General features: G+C 56.3%; 1 protein-coding gene across 1 annotated transcript in view; it reads right to left on the reverse strand.

Annotated features, from left to right (window-relative positions):
• The window catches only part of FAM102A (family with sequence similarity 102 member A), a 41550-nt gene extending 17677 nt beyond the window's left edge, over nt 1–23873 (reverse strand). Inside the window, exon 1 of the mRNA XM_010367814.2 lies at nt 22832–23873. Coding sequence (XP_010366116.1) covers nt 22832–22977 — 146 coding nt within the window. The 5' untranslated portion in view covers nt 22978–23873. The remainder of the gene's footprint in view (nt 1–22831) is intronic.
• Nucleotides 23874–24368: the final 495 nt, after the last annotated feature.

Consider the following 24368-nt stretch of genomic DNA (forward strand, 5'->3'; position numbering starts at 1 on the left):
AGCCTGGGCAACACAACAAGACCCCATCTCTGCAGAAAATTTTAAAATTAGCCATGAGTGGTGGTGCATGCCTGTAGTCCCAGCTACCTGGGAGGCTGAAGCAAGAGGATGGCCTGAGCCTAGGAGTTTGAGGTTACAGTGAGCTGTGATTGCACAACTGCACCCCAGCCTGGGTGAAACAGTGAAACCCTATCTTAAAAAAAAAGACGGCCGGGCACGGTGGCTCACGCCTGTAATCCCAGCACTTTGGGAGGCCAAGGTGGGTAGATCACTTGAGGCTGGGAGTTCAAGACCAGCCTGACCAACATGGAGAAACCCCGTCTCTACTAAAAATACAAAATTAGCCAGGCATGGTGGCGCATGCCTGTAATCCCAGCTACTCGGGAGGCTGAGGCAGGAGAATCACTTGAACCCAGGAGGTGGAGGTTGCAGTGAGCCGAGATCATGCCATTGCACTCCAGCCTGGGCAAAAAGAGCGAAACTCCGTCAAAAAGAAAAGAAAAGAAAAGAAAAACCACAAAATAAGAAAAAATACTTGCAAATCAGATATTTGAGGGACTTGTATCCAGAATATATAAAGAGCACCCACAACTCAATAAAAAGACAAATAATCCAATTAAAAATGGGGAAAGGATCCAAGTAGACATTTCTCCAAAGAACATACACAAGTGGTCAACAAGCACACAGGAAGATGCTTAACATCATTAGCTATCAGGGAAATGAAAATCAAAACTAAAATGAGATACTACTTCACACCCACTAGGATGGCTAGAATCAAAGGGGAAGACGTGGAGAAACTGGAACCCTCATACACTGCTGGTAGGAATGTAAAATGGTGCAGCCCCTTTGGAAAACAGTATGGCAGTTCCTCCAAAGGTGAACCATAGAGTTATGATACGACCCAGCAATTCCACCCCTAGGTATATATTCTGGAGAAATGAAATGTGTCCACACAAAAACTTGTACACAAATGTACATCACAGAATTATTCATAACCAAAAGGTGAAAGCAACCCAAATGTCCATCAGCTGGTAAATGGACAAATAAAATGTGTTCTATGCATACAATGGTGTATCATTCAGCAATAAAGAGAAATGATACACTTATATATGCTAACTGGGATTAACCTTGAAAACATGAAGCTAAATCAAAGCAGCCAGCCAGAAAGAACTATAGAGTTTATGATTTCATTTATATGAAATGTCCAGAACAGGCAAATCCATAGTGACAGGAACTAGATTGGTGGCTGCCATGGATGGGGGATGACATGGTCTGGCTCTGTGTCCTTACTCAAATCTCATCTCAAATTGTAATCCCCACGTGTCAAGGGAAGGACCTGGTGGGAGGTGACTGGATCATGGGGGTGGTTTCCCCCATGCTGTTATCATGATAGTGAGTGAGTTCTCATGAGATCTGATGGTTTTATAAGGGGCTCTTTCCCCTTTGCTGCTGCTTCTGTCTCCTGCCGTCATGTCAAGAAAGTCCCTGCTTCCCCTTCACCTTCCGCCATGATTGTAAGTTTCGGCACCCATGTGGAACTGTGAGTCAACTAAACTTCTTTCCTTCGTAAATCACCCAGTCTTGGGTATTTCTTTATAGCAGTGTGAGAACAGACTAACACAGGGGACTTGAGGGGAAAAGGAGTAACTGCTAATGGGTATGGGATTTCTTTCTGAGGTGATGAAAATGTTGTAAAATTGGTTGTGATGATGGTTGTGCAACTGTGGATATACTAAAAACCACTGAACCTTGGGAGGCCGAGATGGGCGGATCATGAGGTCAGGAGTTCGAGACCATCCTGGCTAATACGGTGAAACCCCGTCTCTACTAAAAAATACAAAAAACTAGCCGGGCGACGAGGCGGGCGCCTGTAGTCCCAGCTACCCGGGAGGCTGAGACAGGAGAATGGCGTGAACCCGGGAGGCGGAGCTTGCAGTGAGCTGAGATCCGGCCACTGCACTCCAGCCTGGGCGGCAGCGCAAGACTCCATCTCAAAAAAAAAAAAAAAAAAAAAAACCACTGAACCATACACTTTAAATGGGTGTATTGTGTGGTATGTGAATTATATCTCAATAAAGCTGTTAAATACGTGGTAGGTCAGATAAATATAAAAATGGAGAACACCACAGGGAAGGCGAGTGGGGAGTTCAGGTAGAGATGAGGTGTGGCTACTTCAGGTGGGGGGTTAGGGATGGCCCTTAGGGCAGTGACATCTGAGCAGGGCTTGGACTGAAGTGGGGCCTGAGCAAAGATGGGGGAAGAGTCCTTCAGGTGAGGCAGCAGCAAGTGCAGAGGCCCTGATGCAGAAACACAGTTGGCAGGTGGAAAACGACTGCAGAGGACGGTGGCTGAAGAGGAGCTGGGAGGAGATCAGAGGGGATGAGATGGGTGAAGGAGCAGGGGCAGGTCCTGCCAGACCTCAAGGGTGTGAGAAGACTGCATCTGATTCTGACAGTGGCTCTGTCTTGCCCCCGTGGACTGTGGCTTAGGCAGAGGCTGAGAACAGCCACAGAGGAGGGGAGTGGAAAGGCAAAGAGAGCAGAGACACTTCCCAGGCAGCCAGAGGAGGCCCAAGCTTGAAAGCGGGAAGGCGGGGAGTGGCCATGGGTCCCCGCACTTCACCTGGGGTTGGAAGCAGCTGCTGGAGGCCTGGGGAGGCAGCTCGGTGCTCTGGGCGTGTTGAAACACCCAGTGGAATTGGGATTAGTGTCTGGGAACAAAAGCTCACAGTGAATTGTGGGCTTTCTCCCTTTCGAGAGTTTGCTGTGGGAACGCCAGCCAGGAAGCCTAAGGCCCATTTGCAGTTCCAGGGCCAAGCCAGAGAAAGCCACGTGGAGCCCTCCTAGCTCAGGTAACAGGCACATTCCCCACCTCCACAGGAAGAGCTCACAGGGTTAGCACTGGGCCTCCCTCCTTTTTCTACAGGGCTCTGAACAATCACCTATTAGAAGTCACCACTCCCACGGGAAGAGGCAAGCAGCCTCACCCTGGCCCACGGCCAGAGGTCACAGCAAGGGTAAAAAAAACACAGCAGCTGCGGCCACCTCCTGAGGGCCTACTGTGTGCCGCTAAGAACTCTTCAACACTGAAAGGTGACCGCTACCACAGCCCACTTTACAGATGAGGACAGTGAGGCTCAGAAATACTGCGTAACTCACCCGAAGTCACAGCAGAGCTAGTCTTGACCCCAGCCCCATCTGTGTCCAGACCCTGTGTCACAGCCGGGACACAGCTGTGCAGCTGACTCAGAGCCCACACTGCCTCCCCCTCAGCCCCGGGGCCCCTCTGGTGGGAAGCAGCTGGGCACCCCCAGGCAGGTGGCATGAAGTCCCATGCATGGGGCAGGGATTATGGGGGGAGATGAATGCAGGATCAGGCCAGGGTGGGGTGAAGGATGCTCGTGATGACAGGCAGGAATGAGGATGCAGGCAGGCAGCCATGAGCCCCAGGTTGGGAGCTGGCCAGGTCAGGATTGAGGACATCTCAGAGCCTTGATCCATTCAGAAACCTTTTAAGTCCCCACCAGGTGCCAGCACTGCTGAAGGCTCTAGGAACACAAGCAATAAACAGAGAAGACAGAAATCCCTGCCTTCAAGGGGCTTATACTCTGGCAGTGGGTGGGAGACAGACAAAACCAGGCAAATGCGTGCCAGCTAGCCTGTGGTGCAACAGAAAAAAAGGAACCAACCAGGGAGGCAGACAGTACCCCTGGCAATGGGGGCACCAGGGAATGAGGGCCAGAGGAGGTCTTCATGGGAAGGTGACATCTAAGCAAAGACTGAAGCGAGTGGCCACAGATACCACAGATACCTGGGGGAAGAGCAATCCTGGCACGAGAAACAGCAAGTGCTAAGACCCTGGGGTAGGAATGTGTCTGTCGCATTTAAGGAGGAGCTGGGGGCCAGTGTGGCTGGGGTGGAGGGTGCCGGGGTGGGTGTGGGCCAGGGAGACTGGAGAGGCAGCCCTGGTCCCAAGCTTACACAGGGGCTGTATGGAGGGGCAGTCCCCGCGGTGTCCACGTGTATGCAACTGGTCACAGCAGCAGAAGTCGGGAAGTAATGAGGACTGCTTCGATGGTACCCAGCAGGCAACGCCAGAAGGGAAGGAGGGGAGGGAGGGCAAGCTGTGCTCCCCAGCAGAGAGGGATGGCCCCATCAGACCTGCAGGAAGGGAACATGCAGAAGAGGATCTACAGGACCCCATTTTTATTTAATTTTTTAAAGTGACATATGTAAATGCCCACAAGCACAGAGAAAACAGGAGGTGCCCACATCAAATTGCAAATAAAGGCCATCTCTGGCCACTGGAGTATCTGGAGATTCGGGTGAGTAAGGAAGAACAGAAAGGATGAGGATGGGGGGCATGGGTGTCCCTTTTTTCTTCGTTTTGAACAGGAAGTATCCGTTGTGAGCGTTTCTTAAAGCACACCTGACTGAAAGGAACCCACTCCCTGGCAGTCCTGGGGACTGCACTGTGGCCCGGGGTGGAAATGCCACTCTGCAGAACGACCTCACCCCAGCACTATGAGACCCTTGGGGGAGGGCCCAGGGTCCTGAGAGCTGAGTGCCACCAGAGCTGGCTGTGACCTCCATGGTCTGCAAGTGCTAAGAGGGCAGGCCTGGGCTGCTGGGTGCTGTGCACGCCAGTACCCAATACACGTCTGCAGTGACTAGACGCACAACAGCTGCCTGTCTCAGAAAGCAGAAAGTGTAAAAAAGCTAAAACGAGCAGCTATGAAGAAAAATTATAAATAAGATGTTTATTAAGAAAACAGGCCAGGCGCGGTGACTCATGCCTGTAATCCCAGCACTCTGGGAGGCTAAGACAGGAGACTCACTTGAGGATGGGGGTTGGAGACCAGCCTGGGCAACATAACAAGATCCCACCTCGATTAAAAAAGAAAAACGAAATCATAGGACCACGGAACCTCCTTACTGCCCACCACCACCCACTTACCCTAATGTGGCCCAGATCTGGGCTGGAGAACTGAAGTTTTAAAATGATAGAACCGGCCGGGCGCGGTGGCTCAAGCCTGTAATCCCAGCACTTTGGGAGGCCGAGACGGGCGGATCACGAGGTCAGGAGATCGAGACCATCCTGGCTAACACAGTGAAACCCCGTCTCTACTAAAAAATACAAAAAATTAGCCGGGCGAGGTGGCGGGCGCCTGTAGTCCCAGCTACTCGGGAGGCTGAGGCAGGAGAATGGCGTAAACCCAGGAGGCGGAGCTTGCAGTGAGCTGAGATCCGGCCACTGCACTCCAGCCTGGGCGACAGAGCGAGACTCCGTCTCAAAAAAAAAAAAAAAAAAAAATGATAGAACCAAGGTCCAGAGAAAGAGATTGTTTTAACCCAGAATCCTGGACTTCAGGCTCCCTGGTCAAGAGGCTTATTCACACTGGTGTGAGGGGATAATGGCCAGAAGGCAGGAGGGGAGCTCAGAGCAGGTCTAACCCAAGGTGCGGTGGAAGGGTTATCAGAGACACTTTCTTCGTTTCTGTCCAAGAGTTGTTTCCACAATTGAAATTTAAATTGAAAATGAGAAAAGGGTATGGGTTAGGAAAGCTGCTTAGAAACAAAAGGGATCTGAACATCAGCTACCTGGTTCAAGGCCTGGGTCCTCCCAAGGTACCAAGTGGAGTCACCCCAAGCAGTACATGGGACCTGCTGGCAGGGCTGGCTTGCCCGCCTGGGAAGAGACAGAGATGAACGGCCCTCCTGGGCCTGGGGTTGCAGGGTGTGCTTCCCCAGCTACCCGCTGCCAGGAACAGGTAATTACAGAGACTGGGTTTCATTTTTAGCTTTAAGATATACAATTAGACATGTAAATCTCAGCAAGGCGGGACAAGCCCTGCACCCACCACAGCCACTGTGGCCATCCCAGCAGCGGAATTTGGCTATTTCTGGGCTGTCTGGAAACAGTAGAACACCCCACCAGGCTGGTGTCCTTGGCCCAGCAGAATTCTCCAGGAGCTCTTCCGGCCCTGGGAAGGCTGCCCAGTGAGTTGACCATCCTCTGACCCATCCCAGGAAGCATGCTGGGTGGTATGGGGAGACACAGGGACCCGTATCCCAAATTGGACTGGGACCTCTACAATGCATCCATGAGGACTGACTATGGTGCCGGCTTAGGGTACAGGACACAATGCGAGCAACCTCCTGGAGGAGCCCCTGGTTGAGAGGGGGACACGGTCATTACACAGGAGTGACTGCAGTCACCGCCAGTCTCCCAGGAAGGAGAAGGAGCTACGAGGGCTGTGAACAGAGCAGGCTGGGGGCAGGAGGCCGAGAAGGCTCCCTGGACAGTGACATCAGAACCGGGACCTCAGGCAGAGGTCAGCTGAGTGAAGACCTGGGGGGAAGGAGGTCCCAAGCAGTGGGAACAGCACAGGGAAGACCCAGAAGGAGGGAGGTGGCTCCCAGGAAGAGCCTCCCTGAAAAGTCAGGGGGTAGATGAGGCTGGTGAGGAGGAGAGGCCACCAAGTGACTTGGGGAGCCCCATCTCAATGAGCCTCAACTTCCTCATCTGTAAAAGGACTACCTGCCCTTCACACGGGGCTGTTGGGGTGACTCTGTAGTCCCACAGCACCTCTCTCCACTGCTCAATAGAGGGAGGATGCACAGAATTCTGCCTCTGTGGTCCCAAGGTCATTTCGCTGCCACATCCCCAGCACCTAGGTCCAGCCTGATCCAGCATTACTGCCCAGTAGGTGCAACAAGATCCCAGAGCCTTGACAACCCCAGGTCTCCATCACCAGGGTGATGCGGGGCCAGGTGCCGTAGGGCTGTGGGAATCACCTCCTGGCCTCAGGCTGCCAGGCTCACAGGATCCCTACAGACAGGGGTCAAATGGGTCCATCAGGGGCTCTCCTCAGAGTTGGAGCAAAAGTACATGCCTGGCTGGCAACCCTCACAGGAGCAGAAAGTCAGGAAAAGGGAATCCGGGTATCAGTGGAGCAGTCCAGTCTCTGTGACAGGGCTCCAGCCTGACCCCATGCCCACTCTCAACACTTCGTCTTCCCAGTTGCAGTATCCAGAGACCCACATCTCACCTCCACTGCATGCCCAGCATGAAGCCCGGGCGGGGGCAGGTGCTCAAACTCACAAGCAAAGAGAGAGGGGTGAGGTCCAGCAGGACAGGGGTTCTCACATAAAAATATCCACTGGCAGCCAGGCGCGGTGGCTCATGCCTGTAATCCCAGCACTTTGGGAGGCCGCGGAGGGTGGATCACCTGAGGTCGGGAGTTCGGGACCAGCCTGGACAACACGATGAAACCCTGCCTCCACTAAAAATGTGAAAATTAGCTGGGCATGGTGGCACGTGCCTGTAATCCCAGCTACTCGTGAGGCTGAGGCAGGAGAATCGCTTGAACCCGGGAGGTGGAGGTTGCAGTGAGCCGAGATCGTGCCATCCCACTCCAGCCTGGGTAACAGAGCAAGACTCCGTCTCAAAAAAAAAAAAAAAAAAAAGAAAAGAAAAAAACAAAAACGAAAAAACATTCCACCAGCTCATGACAAATGAAGATCCCCAGTGAGCCCTGTCAGAACCATGGACTCTGCAGGACAGGGTTTCTCTTAGTGAGGGGCTGTCCTGTGCACTGTGGGATGTTTAGCAGCACCCTGCCAGTAGCACAGCCCCAGGTGTGACAACCAAAAATGTCTCCAGGGATCGCCAAATCAACTCTGGCTGAATGCTACTGCTGCAGGCCTTAAAAGGGCATTTTAAACAAGCTCCCAGGTGATTCTGATGCAGGGAGCTGGGCACCCAGCTAAGAGACAGTAGCGCTGTGACAGCCATGTGGAACTCCAGGTTCCAGCTGTGCTCCTGGGTTCCTGACAGTGCTGGTCCCCCAGAGCAGGGCCCCATCACTTAAGTCCCTCACCTGCCCCTCCCTCAGCCACGCTCACTCCCACCCTGCTTGCTCTCCCAGGCCTTGGCCTGGTTCCTAGAGGAGTGAGCGGCAAAGTGATGCAATCAGAGTTCCCGGCTGATGAAACCAAGCCCAGGCCAGGGAGAGAGAGAGTCTAATAAGGAAACAATTTAAATCGACAACATCTGCCTTGTGTTTCCCCGAAGAGAAGAGAATACAGCCGCCTGGGAGGAGCCTGCCCCGGGGACCAGCCAAGGCATCTGTCCAGGGGTTGAAGAGCCAGCGTGGCAGCACAGCAGCGTCTGGCTCCTGCCAGGGCTTCAGGGGGAGCAGCTCGCAGTCCTGGCATGGCCAGCACCTCCTCCTGCAAGGAGGCAGCAAGAAGTTTCTGGAAGCCAAGCCACTCTGGCCGACACTGGAGCACTCAGAGCAGCCACTCGGCAGCCCCAAAACACTCTTTGTTCCACTGCCAAAGACACCCCTATTAGTGGTGGCCTGGGATTGGCGGGTGGGCCAGGAGGGAGGCTGGCATCACAAGTGACCCAAAGAAGCACAGAGTGGACAGCCCAGTGGGGCTTCAGAAACGCCAAGATGGAAAAGGGGCAGGGCATGGGCGCAGGGTTGAGGGAAGCCAGGTCATTCAGGCTTGCTGGGAAAGCGTCAAGGTTAGGTGAAAGGATTCTAGAGTCAGACACATCTAGATCTGAATCCTGCTGCTCATCAGTCAAGCAACAACCTTGAGACCGATCTTCAAAAAAGCCCACACAAGTTGGGCATGGTGGTGTGTACCTGTAATCTCAGCTACTAAAGAGGCTGGGACTGGAGGACTGCTTGAGCCCGGGAGTTCAAGACCAGCCTGGGCAACATAGCAAACCCTATCTCAAAAAAAAAAAAAAAAACCCATGCAGGCAGGTGTGGGCGTCCCTATTTTACAAGCACAGGCAAGTGGCAGCCCTACTCTGTCCTCTGTACCCAGAGTCAGGTTGTGCGGATGGCCTGAGCTACTGCCCAGGCAAATGTCCCGTGGATGCCATTCTCCAGTGATACGAATGATCACCCTCTTGCTCTCACAGCCCAAGAGGCGAGCAGGCCACTGAAGGGACCTAAAGTAAACTACTGGCTTTAACCAAGAATCCCACGCAACTGGGCAAAGATGCCCCTGGCACCCAGTATGGCTCAGCCTGGCTCCTGTTTCCCAGGCACCCTCCTGCGTGCCGAGTGATTCTCAAGCATCATCTTCCTGCTTCTACTTCACAGATCAGGAAACAGACACTCAGGGAGTCCAGGCACTCACTGCAGGTCACATGGGAGGTGAGGGGTGGTCTGTACTCCCAGGCCCCCCTTCAGGAACCCACCCCCACTTCCTGATCTTGCAGAATCCCTGGGAAATCTGCCAAGGCAGTGCAGCCATTCTCCGGAGATAGTGGCATGGGCATCAGTCACACTAGCGACTGTGGACCCTGTGCTGTGTGGGCTGACCCTTCACCTCGAGTCTCAATCCCAGGGAAGACGCTTTGAGACCAGGTTTATGCCAAGGGAGGGATGGTCACTGGGTCAAAGTGTGGGGCCAGTGGGGTGTGGCTCTGAGCCAAATCCATCAAGACCTGCTGGTGTTGGGGACCAAGTTAGGAGGTCCCAAGTTAGGAGGGAGAAGTGGGAAAACGTCCTGCAGCAGGCAGGCCCTGCAGAAGTTCCAAAGATGAGCCCTCCATCTCCTGAACACTTGCTGCACGTCAGGCACCGAGCCAAGCACTCTCCCTGACCTCAAGAATCCACACCCAGCCCTAGGAGATGGGTGCTGTCAGCCCATTACCCCATCACAGCCAAGGAAATTGAGGCCCAGAACAGGGAAGTCATCTGCCCAGGGTCTACTGGCCGGGAGATGGCTGTGACCTAAAGCCACGGCTGTCTGACCCCAGAGCTGCAAGCTGGGCTCCCATGCCAGGGTTGGGCCCAAGACTCCAGCAGTTCAAAGCAAGAAGACACAGCGGGTGTCAGGCTGGGCTATGGTAGCAGCTTCCCCCAGGATCCATGCCCACAGCAAACACAGAGCTTCGGGGCTGGCTCTGCTCAGGGGACTTCCCTTCCTGCACCCACCAGTCTCCCAGCAGGCTTGCCCACAAGGCATCGGGAAGCAGAGACTGGGGCTCAAGGCCAGGCTCTGGCACCTACTGGACACTTGACCTTCCTAGGCCTCAGTTGCGGTTCTATCCCTGTCTCATGGAGTTGCTATAGGACCTGGCACAGTGGACACCCATGCTGAATGGGGGCAGGGACTAGACCCCCAGAAGTAACTACTGAGAGGCACCTTGAGTTCCCCTCTGAGGCAGATGGTCCAGCAGGAAGATGGGCACGCAAAAGCCCTGACCCAGTCCCCTACCCTGTTCTCCACCCCAGGACCATGGATCAGGATATTTCCCCAGGTCTTTTTTTTTTTTTTTTTGAGGTAAGGAGTTTCACTATGTTTCCTGGGCTCAAATGATCCTCCTGCCTCAGCCTCCTGAGTACCTGGGATTACAGGCGTGAGCCACCAAGCCTGGCTTCCTTAGATCTTAAACCTGGCTGGGACACCCTGGTTGGGACATCCAGGGAGGGGGACCAGCAGGTGGCTTAGGCATGCCTGAGCCACTCCTGGCTGACTCATGCCTGGGTGGTGGTTGATTCACCCGAGGAGGAACAGATTCCCATCCCCAGGGCCTGGCGCCTCGAATGACTAGACTCAAGTTATGGGGCTGCCTCTGTCCTCTCTACCCTTACCCTCCATCCCAGCCCATCCCAAGGGCACCCCCTACATATTGCAGGTTTCCTCTTCTAGGCTTGGGTCTTAGGTTCCTGTCTCCCAGAGTGTGGAGGTCCTGGAGGAAGGGCCTCTGTTTTGCTCACTGCTGCTTCCCCTGTCCCAAGGATGGCACCAGGCACATGGTAGGTCAGTAAGTAATGACTAAATGAGCGCCCTTCACACTCCTGTTCCCGTAAGGCCTCCTCTAAGCCTTCTTGTGCCACCTTCATGGAAGGGTAGGAGCGTATTCTCTGTAGAGTGCAAGGGGCCGGGGGTCACTGCCATTGCTGGCTCTGCCACCCAGCTGTTCCTAGTGATCCATACAATATGCCCTAAGGCTCCCTGGACTTCTGAGGTGACCAGGAGATAATCATGAACCACTCCGCCAAAGTCACTTTTCCTCCCAGCCCTGCACAGAATCAGACCTGTGTTCCTAGCTGTCTTCATCAGTTCTCCAAGATTCCAACCACCATGTGCTAAGCATCAGGCAGGAGCGTGAGGCCCTGACTCACTGGTCTCCACCTCCTCCCCGGACATCTGATTCCCTTAAGACTCAGAGCAATCCTGGACCGATCTTTGCCTGCCATTCACGGACTCCACATGCATGTACTGAGCACTTACTACACGTCAGGCCTGTGCTAGACACTGGGGACACATCCCAAGAGCCTGGCCTTGGTGTTGCCTGTATCCAAGATGGGTGTGGCCAACATAAAAAACCCTTAGGGGTTGCTACACCCCAAGGTCAGGCCTTCTCCTGGGATTTGGGGAGAGCACAGTCAAACGCCCCTTTGCAAAGACAGGGTTCAGGGCAGAGCAGGGGGAGTGGCAATTTTCCCTCACCCCACTGTGCTCAGCACTCCTCTGAGAGATGAATGTGCCTAACAGTCTCCCCTGGCTCTGGGCCCAGGCAGGGACGGTTGTCTTGGCCAAGGCAATGGCCTGGTTCTAATCACAAATGTTTGCTGGATAGGTGAACCACAGGAAGAGAGAAGAGAAACAATTACAGGGACAGAGGGAGGAATATGGACCTTTTGTTTCTGCTCTCACCCCTAGGGTCCTTACAATAACTGCCCTGGATGAATACCAATGCTGCCAGCCTTTACTGAGCCTGTACTCCATGCCAGGGGCTATGATGGGCACATAACAGGCATTAACCCATTTCACCCAAGCATCAAGGAGGACCTTATTAACCCATTTCACAAACGAGGAAAGCAAAGCTCAGAGAGATCTAGTTCTCTGGCAGCCTCAGGAGCCCATCCTCCCCATGAACAGCCAAGCCCCACAGCCCAGCAGGCCCTGCTGGAGTTTGCAAGAGGCAGAAGGAAAATCTCCAGGCAGAGAAGACTGTTTGCAGTTGCCAGGATGAGTTACTGCCTCATAAACAAGAGTGATGCTTATCAGGTCAGAACGGTTCAGGCTGCCTCACCAGAAAGACCAAGAAAAACACCCGAGGATCTCCTCCAGGCTTCCGGGCACCCAAAAAGATGCCTCGTTTTTGTCTAGAGGACTCAGGCATCCACCCAGCACCACCCAAAAGTGTGGGGCATCTCGAGGCTTGTTTCTGGCACAGAGACATGCAGAACTCACAGATTCTCAGAGAGAACATACCCATGAAACCAACCCCCAAGCAGCAGAATATTACAGGCCCCAGAAGGTCCTTCCAGACATGACTCCCCTCAGCAAAGACAGCACTGCCCTGACTTGCATCAGAAAGGTTTTTGAACTCTGTATAAATGGTATCATACATTTTTTTTTTTTTTTTTGAGACAGAATCTTGCTCTGTCACCTAGGCTGGAGTGCAGTGGCACGATCTCTGCACACTGCAGCCTTTGCCTCCCGAGTTCAAGTGATTCTCCTGCCTCCTCAGCCTTCTAAGTAGCTGGGATTACAGGCATGTGCCACCATCCCCAGCTAATTTTTTTGTATTTTTAGTAGAGACGGGGTTTCACCATGTTGGTCAGGCTGGTTTTGAACTCCTGACCTCAAACGATCCTCCCACCTCGGCCTCCCAAAGTGCTGGGATTACAGGAGTGAGCCACCGCGCCTGGCCGCATCATATACTCTTTTGTCCCCGGCTTTCTTTGCTCAACGTTGTTCGTCAGACTGGTTCCTGCTGTGAGTGGCGGCAGCTTGTTCATCCTCAGCACTGCACAGTATGCCTCAGGTTTTGTTTTGAGTAATTCCATGATGACAGAGGTGGAAGCCCGCCCTTCTCAGCTGACAGTTACCTGCCCTTCTGCAACCTGCAGCCCCAAGCAATCAACCCCATGGCTGCCCTTGGTGGTTCTAAACTACAAATGTGACTCGAATTCATACCCTTCTGTGGCTCCCACCCCTCCACGTACAGTCCAAACCCCTCCCCTTGACTCCTCCTGACTTCAAGCTCCCTCCCAGGCCCGCTGACCCCTCTTTCCCACTCAGTATGCTAGCCCTTGCCATGCCTCTGTCGCAGGCTGCTCTTTCACGCACCACCTGCTAATCCTACTCATGCCCCAGAACTGAGCCCAGCATCACCTCCTCAGGGCCCGTAGCCATACCACTGATTGGATTTGTGTACCTCCTCCCACTGAAGGGCCCTGCAGGGGTGGGGGCCACATCTCCAGGGCCCAGCCTGAGCCCCGCACCCAGAAGGTGCCCAAAAAATTGTCTGGGGGGAGCCTAGGGACCAGGGAGCCACAGGTATGCTGCCCCACACCTGCAGAGTCTGCTCAGAGAGGAAGTGGTAAGAGGTAAGAGTGTTTAGCACCCAGCCTTCTGCCCTTCCTGAGCACCAGGCGGCCACCCCCTCTCTCGGCAGGGTTAGTCTGTTTTTAGCTGCCAGGTGCCTGGCCCTGTGCTGAGTAGGGAGCCCTCCTGACCAGCCCTGTTTGATGGAGGAGTAAGCTGAGGCTGAGAGGACAAGGCCTTTAGTCACAGTTACAGAGAAATCAAGCAACTGCCAAGGTCCAATTGCCATGCTTGGAGTCAGGCCCCAGCCCCCTCCTCCTTCCCATTCTGCTTGCTATGAGCATCCCTACCCCATGCAGAGGAGCCCACCCCACCCAAACCACTGATGCCCCCAGTTGCCTCTCAATTGCAGCCTCTGAGCCCATGGAGGCACCCAGCTGTCCGGTATGCAAGTGAGGGCTGTTCCTGACACAGACTGACACCTCGGGCCTGAAGAGGGAATGGGGGATGGGGGGTGGGTCCAGCAGCTGGCAGCAGCCACAGTGAGGTCCCGCACCAGCACTCACACTGGTTTAGAGCCAGGGGAGAAAAGCCCTGGCACCAGAACAGTGCCAACCCACAGCAGGAAGCCCCAAGACCAAGAAGCATGATGCAAGGACTACTCCTGCCCATGAAGGGCCCACAGTCTGGGGAATGAGCTAGAGATGTGGACAGAGACTGCAGTGCCCTGAGATGAGGGCCCACAGAGAGTGTACAAGGCCAAAAGTGGCCAGGGAAGGCTTCCTGGAGGAGGTGACTCTTCAGCTGAGAAGAAATTCAGCGAGCAGAGAAGTGGGGGAAGAGAACTTGAGGAAGAAGTAACTGCAGGAACAAAGGCACAGAAACCAGAAGGGCGAGGAGTAGTGGAAGCCAACAAGGCCAGCCTGAGGCTCGGAGTGGCGGGGCCTCCCATGTGCCGAGGGGCCGCTGTCTCTCTCACCCATACACCTGCCCACCAGCAGCCTGACAGCCAGTGCCCTCTGCCTCCGTGGAAGCTGTCTTCTGCCTGCCAGAGTGGGTCCCAGAGCCAGCTGTGCAGACGGCCTCTTCCCTCATCTAAAGCCCCTCAGCCCAGCCTGGGCCCGCCCAGCAGGAACGCTCCAACTCGCACTGGCTCACAGCAAAGCATGCCCCTGGGGCAAGTTCAAGCCAAAAAAGGGACAAGAAAACATGCAGACCCCACTGGGGTCCCTGAGCTCAGACACCCAGTGTGCTCCTCGCCCACCCCCACCCCTGCCCCGAGTGAAAAATGCCCTCTCCCAGCAGCACCTCATCAGTCCTGGCCCACGCAGGAGTGGCAGCGGCCATGCAGGGGCACTGACCCTGCCATAACTCTGCCTGGGCACAGGAGGACAGACTGTAGCACATGCAGCATCTGCACCGTATGCCAGGAGCCGCGCTGGGCGTCTGACAGACATTATCTCACCGCGTCCTCCAAGAGCACCAGGAGGCAGGCACTGGCAGCCCTGCTTCACAAGGGCAGTCACCGAGGCTTGGAGGCCAAGTCCCTTGCCCAAGGTCACACAGGCAGCAAGTGGCAGAAGCAGGATGGGAACATCTCCCGCAGGCCCGGGGACAGGGAGGCAGCAAGGCAGAACAAGCAGGCAGAAAGGCCTCTGTCAGAGCTCTTCCTCCCAGCCACCGAAACCAGCTGGCTGGCGGGACGGAGGACCGGGCAGGGTGGGGGTGCGGGCAGCTTCAGGCCTGCATGTGAGAGCTCTTCCAAGCCCTGGGTGCCAAAAGAGGCTCAGGGCAGAGACCCAGGGTTTGCCACCACAGCCCTATGCAGACACAGAAGCCAGCCATAGGTTGGGCAGCTTCGGGCCTTACTGAGCCATGGACAGCAGTCTGACCTCATAGTGGGTGGCTGACTGGTCCCAGGGCATATCTGGAGTCCCCACAATCCAAAGCACTTGCCAGGGAGGTGGATAATACAGAGCAACAACCCTCCCCACCCTACATTAATTCTGTGTCTCTTTCTTTTTTTTTTTTTTTGAGACGGAGTCTCGCTCTGTCACCCAGGCTGGAGTGCAGTGGCCGGATCTCAGCTCACTGCAAGCTCCGCCTCCCGGATTTACGCCATTCTCCTGCCTCAGCCTCCCGAGTAGCTGGGACTACAGGTGCCCGCCACCTCGCCCGGCTAGTTTTTTGTATTTTTTTTAGTAGAGACGGGGTTTCACCATGTTAGCCAGGATGGTCTCGATCTCCTGACCTTGTGATCCGCCCGTCTCAGCCTCCCAAAGTACTGGGATTACAGCCTTGAGCCACCGCGCCCGGCCTGGGTCTCTTTCTAAGCAAATTTGGTGTCTCTCCCCTGCTTAAACCTTCCTGGCTCCCTGGTAAGATGAGATACATCTAAACTGGTTGTGCTGAAGATATTACTGCCTGTCCCCAGCAGCAAGCGACTGAAGGGTCATCGCATAGCAGTCACCAGACGCCACACACAGAGTCCGTTGGCTCCTGACCCCTTAGCAGACATGCCAGCAGCCATCCCAAGGTGCAAGTAGGGCCTCCCAAATGCAAGTCAGGACTCCCAGGTACTAAACAAGCAGGGTTCAAAGGGACTCAGGGCCCCCTGCCACCCCTGGACATGCAGGGCCCTCAAGCACATGATGTGGTTGCTGCTAAGAGCCTCTAGCCAGAGCAGCTCCCAAGATGGAGCTTGAAGTGAGGAACAGGCCTCAGGAAATAGCCTGGCTCCATGAAGCCAGATCATCTCGGGTCAGGGCTGCTGCCAGGCTGGCAGGTAGGCAACAGGGGCTGCCAGGGTGGCACCTGCCAACAGTGTAGCCAGCTGGCAGCGAAGGCTAGGTCCAAGAAGCAGCCACCAAGGCCAGGCACAGTCAGGGCAGCTTCAGGCTTCCCCACAGCCACCGGCAGTTAGTCTGACCTCGCGGGAACCAGCAGATGGCCTGGTGCCACAGCTTTGCTGCCCAGGCTGGCCCCTGAGGCCACCCAGCCCTGCCCACTTCTGCCAGAAGGGCTTCTCTCCACAGGCCACTCTGCCTCCTTGTGCCCCTAGCCTGCACCTGGAAGGCCTTCTACGGCACCCAGGGGACCAGGCTGGCCTAAGGCAGCACACATCAGGGATCCAAGGCATGCTGCAGGGTCAGGGGAACTCAAGCAGGCAGCCCACGTCAAGAGGCAGCTAGAAAGCCCCTTGAGCCAAACGCCACCACAGAGCACTGTTGCCAGATCTTCCAACTTAAAACAAATGGGAAGTCTAGATTTTCATGCAATCACAAACGACTGGCCTACTGCAGGGGTCGCAAACCCTGGCTACATTTGGCCACTGTGCCCCTATCCATCTCCCGGCACTTACTAAGTACTAGGCATGATGCCAGCCCTGCGGTTGAGAAAGCCCACTTGCCCACTCTGCCTGCCAGCCATCTTTCCAATCTGCCTACTCCTCTGCCTGCTACCGCCAGGCTAGCAGTACCTGCCAGCCAATTCTCATTGCCCCTCCCTGTGTGCAGGTCAGGCCCCTGCACCTTCTCCACCTGGCAACCAGGCCACGTGGCTCCACTGCCCCTGGGTAGGTACTCCTGAGGCCAGGAACATACCAGCTTGGCCACCCGTTACCCTAACATACTCCATCCCCTCCTCCACCCTCCCCGTACCCCAGCTCCTCGCCTGACCCTGGGAACAAGTGCCTGTTGGCCAGGGGCCTCTATGCCAAAGGCTTATCCCGATCTCTTTCCTGTCCAATTCCCCTCTGCCTTCAAGGTTCCCAGGAAGGGTCACTTCTTCCAGGAAGCTCTCCCTATCTCAGTGATGTGCCACATGAGGACAAGGACCATGCCCAGCCTGAGCTAAGTGCTCGATCCACATCTGTCAAATAAATAGACAGACACCTGGACAGAAATGCCCCCCCAGCTGGCCTTCCGGGGTCCAGTGGGATGCAGAAGGACATGTCCTAGATCTGCCTGGCTCTGAAGCTTTCACGATGGCCACCAAGCTCACTGCCCCCACCTAGCTGGGAGCTCCATGGAAACAGGGCTGTCTAATCATGATCACCTCCAAAAGCCCAAGACAAAGCGTGTGTTCAGGGAAAGTGGAACAGGCACACGTGCCCACCAGCCTCCTTTCCCTCCCCAGTGTGCTCAGCCTCCAGAGCTCCTGCTCTGTGAAGGAAAGTGGGTGCCCTGCCAATCTAAGAATCCCATCGAACCTCCATGGTCCCTGCTCCACTCAGCCCCTAGGGACAGAATTCTGTGTCTACCTCCATCCTGCCCTCCTGGAGCTCTGCACTGTGCCTGCGAGCAGGCCTCCCCCGGCAGTGGATTCAAGCAGCATTCCACAGCCTTTTCCCAGAAGGGCGGGCGAGGGACCGGGGGGTGGAGGCTCCGGCCACACGTGTGTGGAGTGTGAGGAAAGACCCGGCCAGGCTGGCCTCTCCAGGGACCAGGCCTGGCGTGGGGCCCCCAGCTGTAGCACCGACCTCGCCAAGGCCTTCTTCACACTCAAAGAACCCCACCCGTGCCTCTGGGGCCACCATCTCAGCCGTGCCATGGAAGGCAGGCAGCATCTTTGTGGTGGGCAGCCATGCGTCCACCAAAGACTGCCCAAATCAAAAGCCCACTGAGGATTCAAGCCTACCAAAGAAGAAAGGCCAGAGGAGGGGCCTCTAAGTCACAGGCTGTCTGCTTCTTGGACAGTCTGGCACCCAAGTACAAATCACAAGGGGACCCCAGAAGGACTCCCTCCCTGTTCTGGCCCAGCCTGCCTCCTTCATACAGAGAGTTACTAAGACACAAGGGACAGAGGTCAGAGCCAGGCCCAAGTCAGCTACGCCATCAGCTCCTCCTGTAAGTGGCCCTAGCAAGTCACTTCTCTGCCGCAGGCCTCAGTTTCCCCATCTGTTGGCTGAGAAAACGCTCTCTGCCCATATCCTCAAGAAAAGACTTGCTATGAGGTAAATCAGTGCCTCCCTTGTACTCCTCTTCCCTGGCACCACCAGCCACATGCATGTGGCAGGCCACAGGACTGGTGCCAGCTGCGAGCAGAGATCTCTCGGGTGTTTGGGATTCTTCCTGCCCAAGGGCTGCGTTGGACAGGCTGGCAGCTCCCCAACTCACCAGACTTGGCTAGGACCTCTACCTCTCTCCCGGGACCCCTGGGAAAGCCTTCCAGATGCCATGTGGATACATATGCCTGGGAAGCCTCCAGGCAGGGACCTTGGCAAAGACTCACCATGCCCCAGTGCCAGCCTAGGCCTGGCCCCAAATCCATAGCAGTGACTTCAGCCCCACCCCCTGAAAGGTCCTGGGGACCCTTTTCCTTGGACCTCACCAAACCTACCATGGTGCCTCTTAACTACACAGCTCTAGACTTTCCTGAACTACCCAATCCATGGAATGGAGCCTTTCTCAAAGGTCTGGGACTGTCACACGGGTCTACAGCTGCTTCCAGCCCACTGCCATCAAGGCAAGACAGGGCCTTAGAGCTGGACCTGCCCAAATTCAAATCCCATTTCTGCAATTTCAAGCTGAGTAGCACAGACCCAGTCATTTCAGTTTTCCTGACCCCAGCTTCCTCACCTGTAAGTGGGATAATGCCATCAGTCCATGGGGTAGGTGACTGCAGGGCCTCAAATAATCATCTATTTGAGGGGCTCAGCAAGCCCCTAGCATACAGAATGCGTACAATCAAGGGCGGTTTACGGAATGATAAAAGTGTTAATTTCTGAATTGCCATTTACCACCTGGGTGACCTCTGGCATGTGGCTTCATCTCTCTGGCTTTGGTGCCTCTCCGGATGGCTGAGAGGATTCATGGAAATACCATCTGCAAAACACTCAGCACCCTGCCTGGCACAGAGTGCAGGAGCTCAGAGCACAGCAGCGTGAGAATCGCTGCTCTCAAGGAGGCCTTGGGAAGATGAGGCTGAGCAACAGCCCGATGCACCACCTGCTCTACCTGCTCAAATTGGGTCAGGCGAGCGGTGTACCCAGCTGTTGCCAAGGCACCCAGCACACAGGGAAACACTTCAGCCAGGAGGGCGGGTGCTGCAGGAGTGGGGCCTTGGGCCTGCTTCACTGACACTACTCATGCTGCCACCACCAGGTCTCTGGGCCATCTCAGGGGTTCCTGGGGGTGGGGGAAATATGCTATTGATCTGGGCTCAGGATCTAACCAGGTCCAGTTCCCCTAGACCCTACCCCAACCTGGAAACAATGGGGCCTTCACTGTCTAGAGGGGCAAACTGTGAAGCGGGGTTCCCAGGCTGCAGACCAGGGTGGGTGGGGCAGGAACTCAGGAACCCCCACTTACTGGGCAAAAACACAGCAAAAGCCAAAGCAGCTCTAAACTGGCCTCAGGTTCCAATGTCACTGCCTGCTGCCTCCAGTCACACCTGCCCAACAGCAAACAGGTGCCTGGTGGCCACTAACTGCCCAGCTTTGCAGGAGCTCAGTGTCAGTTCCTCCCTCCTCAGCCCCATTCAGGTTGCATGCAGGACAGGGCTGGTAAATGCTTTGGGCTCAGCTGGATTCAGGGAATTCGAGGCCCCTTGCCAGGAGGGACGAAGGGAAAACAGAGGTGAAATCCAGACTCTATGGACTAAGACCTGGAACTTCCCATACTTTCCCTAATGGGGAAGCAGGTTTAGGGCAATGGAAAGGCCAACAGGTAGGGGGACAGTGGCTCCAGGGCCTGGAGGTTAGGCAAGGCCTCAGCGTGGGGCTCAAAATTTTTTTTTTTTTTTTGAGACGGAGTCTCGCTCTGTCACCCAGGCTGGAGTGCAGTGGCTGGATCTCAGCTCACTGCAAGCTCCGCCTCCCGGGTTTACGCCATTCTCCTGCCTCAGCCTCCCAAGTAGCTGGGACTACAGGTGCCCGCCACCTCGCCCGGCTAGCTTTTTGTATTTTTTAGTAGAGACGGGGTTTCACCGTGTTAGCCAGGATGATCTCGAACTCCTGACCTCGTGATCCGCCCGTCTCGGCCTCCCAAAGTGCTGGGATTACAGGCTTGAGCCACCGCGCCCGGCCTGGGGCTCAAAATTTATATTCCTCAATGGGATCCAAGACCGTCCCCCCCCCCCACCACCCGCCCGGCCGGCCAAAGACCCGGAAAGCTCTGGGCCCAGGCCTGCGCCCCTCTACCCACAGAAGTCATAACTGCTGCAGCAGTGTGCCTGGGCCAGACATAACACACAGATTAACTATACCCTAGAGGTGGGTATGACATCCCCATTTTACAGAAGAGGAAACTGAAGTTCAGAGGCACAAAAGGGTTGAATGCAGGCTTCACTGAATCAACTCAGGCAAATCATTTCCTCTCAGAGCCTGTTTCCACCTCTCTAAAAGGCGATAATAATCCTATGCAGCCCCCACCTCCACTCCTGTTCCATGACACAGTCCAGGGCTTAAGTGAGAGGTGCTAGTAAAACAGGGAGCCCAGCACCAATGGTTGCTGGTTCTTGCAATCAGAGAGGTTAGGTAACTTGCCCAATGTCACTCAGCCAGTGAGTAGTCAACTCCAGGCCCTAGCTGTGAGCACAGCCTTCTCTCTGAAACCTCAGACTGCTGTGTGGGTGGCCTCAGGATCACAGGCTTCCCAGGCAACCAAGGAGGCCAGCCACCCCCACCACAAAGGGCAGCCCTTGTCCAAATTCCTCAGATAAGCAGCTCCCAACAGAACAGGGAGCCAATGCTCAGAAAAGGCACCCCACCCTGTCCACACCGGAGATTCCTAAATCTGAGCTAGGCTGTGCAGTTCCCCTCCCTTCCCCTCCCTTCCCCTCCTCCCAGCAGAGTGTTTGACCTCTGGATTCATCCAACAGGTCCCCAGACCGGCGAAGTTCAGTTAACAACAGACTCCTTCGAGGTCATTGGCAAGACACTGACTTCCTCTTTCTGGGCCTCAGTTTCTCCGCCTATAACACGCACACATGCGCTCTCAGAACAGGGAGGCAACTCTGCCTAACAGGGCCCACAAGGAGGCCCGGGGAGCAAAGGGCAGACCAGGTAGGGAAGCAGCGTGTCCCAGGCACTCAGCCAGGCCCTGCCTCCATTCTATTTTATTTTTTAAAAAGAGAGACAGAGGCTGGGTGCAGTGGCTCACACTTGTAATTCCAGCACTCTGGAAGGCCGAGGGGGGTGGATCATTTGAGGTCAGAGTTCGAGATCAGCCTGGCCAACATGGTGAAACCCCATTTCTACCAAAAATACAAAAAAATTATCGTGGTGGCGTGCGCCTGTAATTTCAGCTACTGAGGAGGCTAAGGCAGGAGGATCGCTTGAACCCAGGAAGTGGAGGTTGCAGTGAGCCAAGATCGCGCCACTGCATTCCAACCTGGGCAACAGAGTGAGACTCCATCTAAAAAATAAATTAAATTTTAAAAAATTAGCTGGGCGTGGTGGTAGGCACCTGTAATCCCAACTACTCAGGAGGCTGAGATATGAGAATTGTTTGAACCCGGGAGGTGGAGGTTGCAGTGAGCCACGATTGTGCCACTGCACTCCAGCCTGGGCAACAGTGTTCAATTGTGTACCCCCAAAAAAGAAAAAAAAATAGAGATGGGAATCTCTCTATGTTGTCCAGGCTGGTCTTGAACTCCTGGCCTCAAGCAAGTCTTCCACGTCGGCCTCCCAAAGTGCTGGGATTACAGGAGTAGGCCACAGCGTCCCGCCTGCCCCAAGTTCTAGCTGCTGCAGCTTCTCCACCTGTATTAGGCCCACTTTCCAGAAGAGGAGGCCCAGAAAGTAACAGAGTCAAGAGTCACACTCCCATTGATAGGACTCCAAGGCTCTTCTGAGACAGGCCAGGACGATGTGACCCCAGGTGGGCACAATCGGCAAGGGACAGCCTGGGAACTCAGTTGCATTCAGCAACAAGCTGGGCAGCTGGACCTGCCAGGATGGGGGCGAACAACACAAAACCAAACTCAACGGAGCCTCTTTCAGAGAGGGCAGCAGCCTCCTCGATAAGGGCATTTGCAATGCAAAGCAGCCCAGCTCCAGCCAGAGGAGGACAGTCACTAGGAGGGGGCTGGGTAGGCCAAAACCCAGCCATCTCCCTCCAGCCAGACTAGGGAGTGCCTGCGATCGGGCCTTCCCAGGCGCCTGGGGGTGCCGGGGAACCCGCGGCTGGCCTGGACTCTGAATCATATGACAGCCCCAGTAGCCAGTTCGGGTGCAAGGTGGTCTGGAACACCCCTTCCCTGCACACCCGCTCAGGGTACAAATCCTTGATAGGCTCTACATGCAAGTCTGCAGAATGGGCCTACTGCAGGCGGCACGCAGGGCCCCAAGAAAAGGCTGAAAGACTAGATCCCCAGGTATTCCGCTGGCGGCGGCTGCCTGGCACCCTGCCAACTGCCTCAGGCTCAGTCCTGCCTTGTGCAACCTGCCCCAGGCACATAGAATCCCCCGGATCCTCCCCACCCCGGCCCCAAAGGGCTCTTCCACACTTGCCAAGTGTCTAGATTTCGCTCATCACCCCTCCTGCTGCAGGCGCGACCGCCCCAGCTCCTACCTTGACGACAAGCTGACAAAATCCCCTCCATCCAGGAGCCGGACCTTGCAGAAGAGGACCCCGTTCACGAAGGGAACCGCAGTCAGCTCCTCCAGGGTGAAAGTGGTTTGGAATTTGAATTTCTTCTTCTTCATCAAGAAAGCCATGAGCGAGTTCCCTGAGTCTGAAGCCGCGAAGGCAAAAAAGGTGGGGAGGGACGGGATTCCTTTCCCTACACCACACCCCCTCCTCAAAACACCAGAGCCGGATCCCGCCCTGATGGTGGCGGAGACGGCGGAGATCGGAGTCCGGGCCCCCAGGTCTGAGCGACCGACCAGTCCAGTTCGCGCGCCGGCGGGCTTCACCCTCGGGGAGCCGGGGCTCGGAGGGGTTCGGAGCGGCCGGGGACCTCACCGGCATGTAAACAGCGGTGCATGGCCCAGGAGGCAGAAGCAGGGGCGGGGGTGCGGGGCTGCGCGCGAGCGGCCGCGCTGGCTGGCAGCATCCCGAGCCGCGATCTCCGGGGAGCTCACGCCGCGCGGCCGGGCGCGACGGGCGGACCGGTGAGACTGAGGGCGGCGGGCAGGCTGGCGGGCCGGTAAGGCTGAGGGCGGAGGGCGGCCCCGCCCCCGCCTCGCTGGCGGCCGGGGGAGGCGCCCTTGCCGCTCACGCCCCCGCAGCTGGGTGCCGGGCGGCCAGTGCAGGTAAAGCCCGGGAAGGTGGGGCACCCCCAGGGGGCTGCCGGGAGCTCGGGGGCCTCTCCAGGAGGCGCGTCGGGGTCGCTGCGGGCCGGGAACGTCTGGCCTCGGGCCTCCTCAGGGCAGGCACCGGGCCGGCCAGGGGCAGCGGGGGCGCCGCCTCCTCCTTGGTCCTAGGACCCGCGCCGCGGGCCCCGGCGGAGCTGAGGCGCCCTTCGGCCCGACCGGTGGCGCCCGCCTCGCCCAGCACCCCTCGAACAGCAGCGCCGCTCACCCCGCCCCCGACGCTGCAGCCAAAGCCCGACACTGCGCGGCGCGGCTTGGAGAATGCCTGGGCCCCGCGCGGCCGCCAGCCGAGCCGCTGCCGAGCGCGGCAGGGGCGGGGCGCCGGCGGCTCAGTCCGCCCGCGATTGGGCGGCCCGGCAAGGCGGGCGCGCAGCGCGATTGGCGGGCGGCGGCGTGGGGTGGGACTCGTGGGAGGCAGAGGCGGTTCGGGGCGCTTGGATTGGTGCACCGTGCGGCCGGGCCCGCCTCCTAGGGCAGGGCGGAGCTGAGGGAAGGGAGAGGGGCCCTGGGAAGGCAGTGGGAGGTCGCGGGGCTGGCGGGGCAGGGAGAGCGCGAGCAGAAGAAAAGAAACAATGACAAGGAGAAACAGTTTGTGGCTGCGGCGGCCTTCCAGGGTCCCGCCAGACTTCAGCTCGTAGAACCCTGAAGCAGGCCCGGAAGGTAGCGAGTCTCCTTTCTCAGAAAGCTGGCGCCCAGAGAGAGCCCCTGGCAGGTCGCTTGCTCGCCCTGAATCTCTAGTGCCCCTCAGCACTGAGCAGAGAAGCGTCTGGAAGGCTTCGTCGAGGAGGTGGCTC

Source organism: Rhinopithecus roxellana, chromosome 16, assembly GCF_007565055.1.
Source record: "Rhinopithecus roxellana isolate Shanxi Qingling chromosome 16, ASM756505v1, whole genome shotgun sequence".
Classification (NCBI taxonomy): domain Eukaryota; kingdom Metazoa; phylum Chordata; class Mammalia; order Primates; family Cercopithecidae; genus Rhinopithecus; species Rhinopithecus roxellana.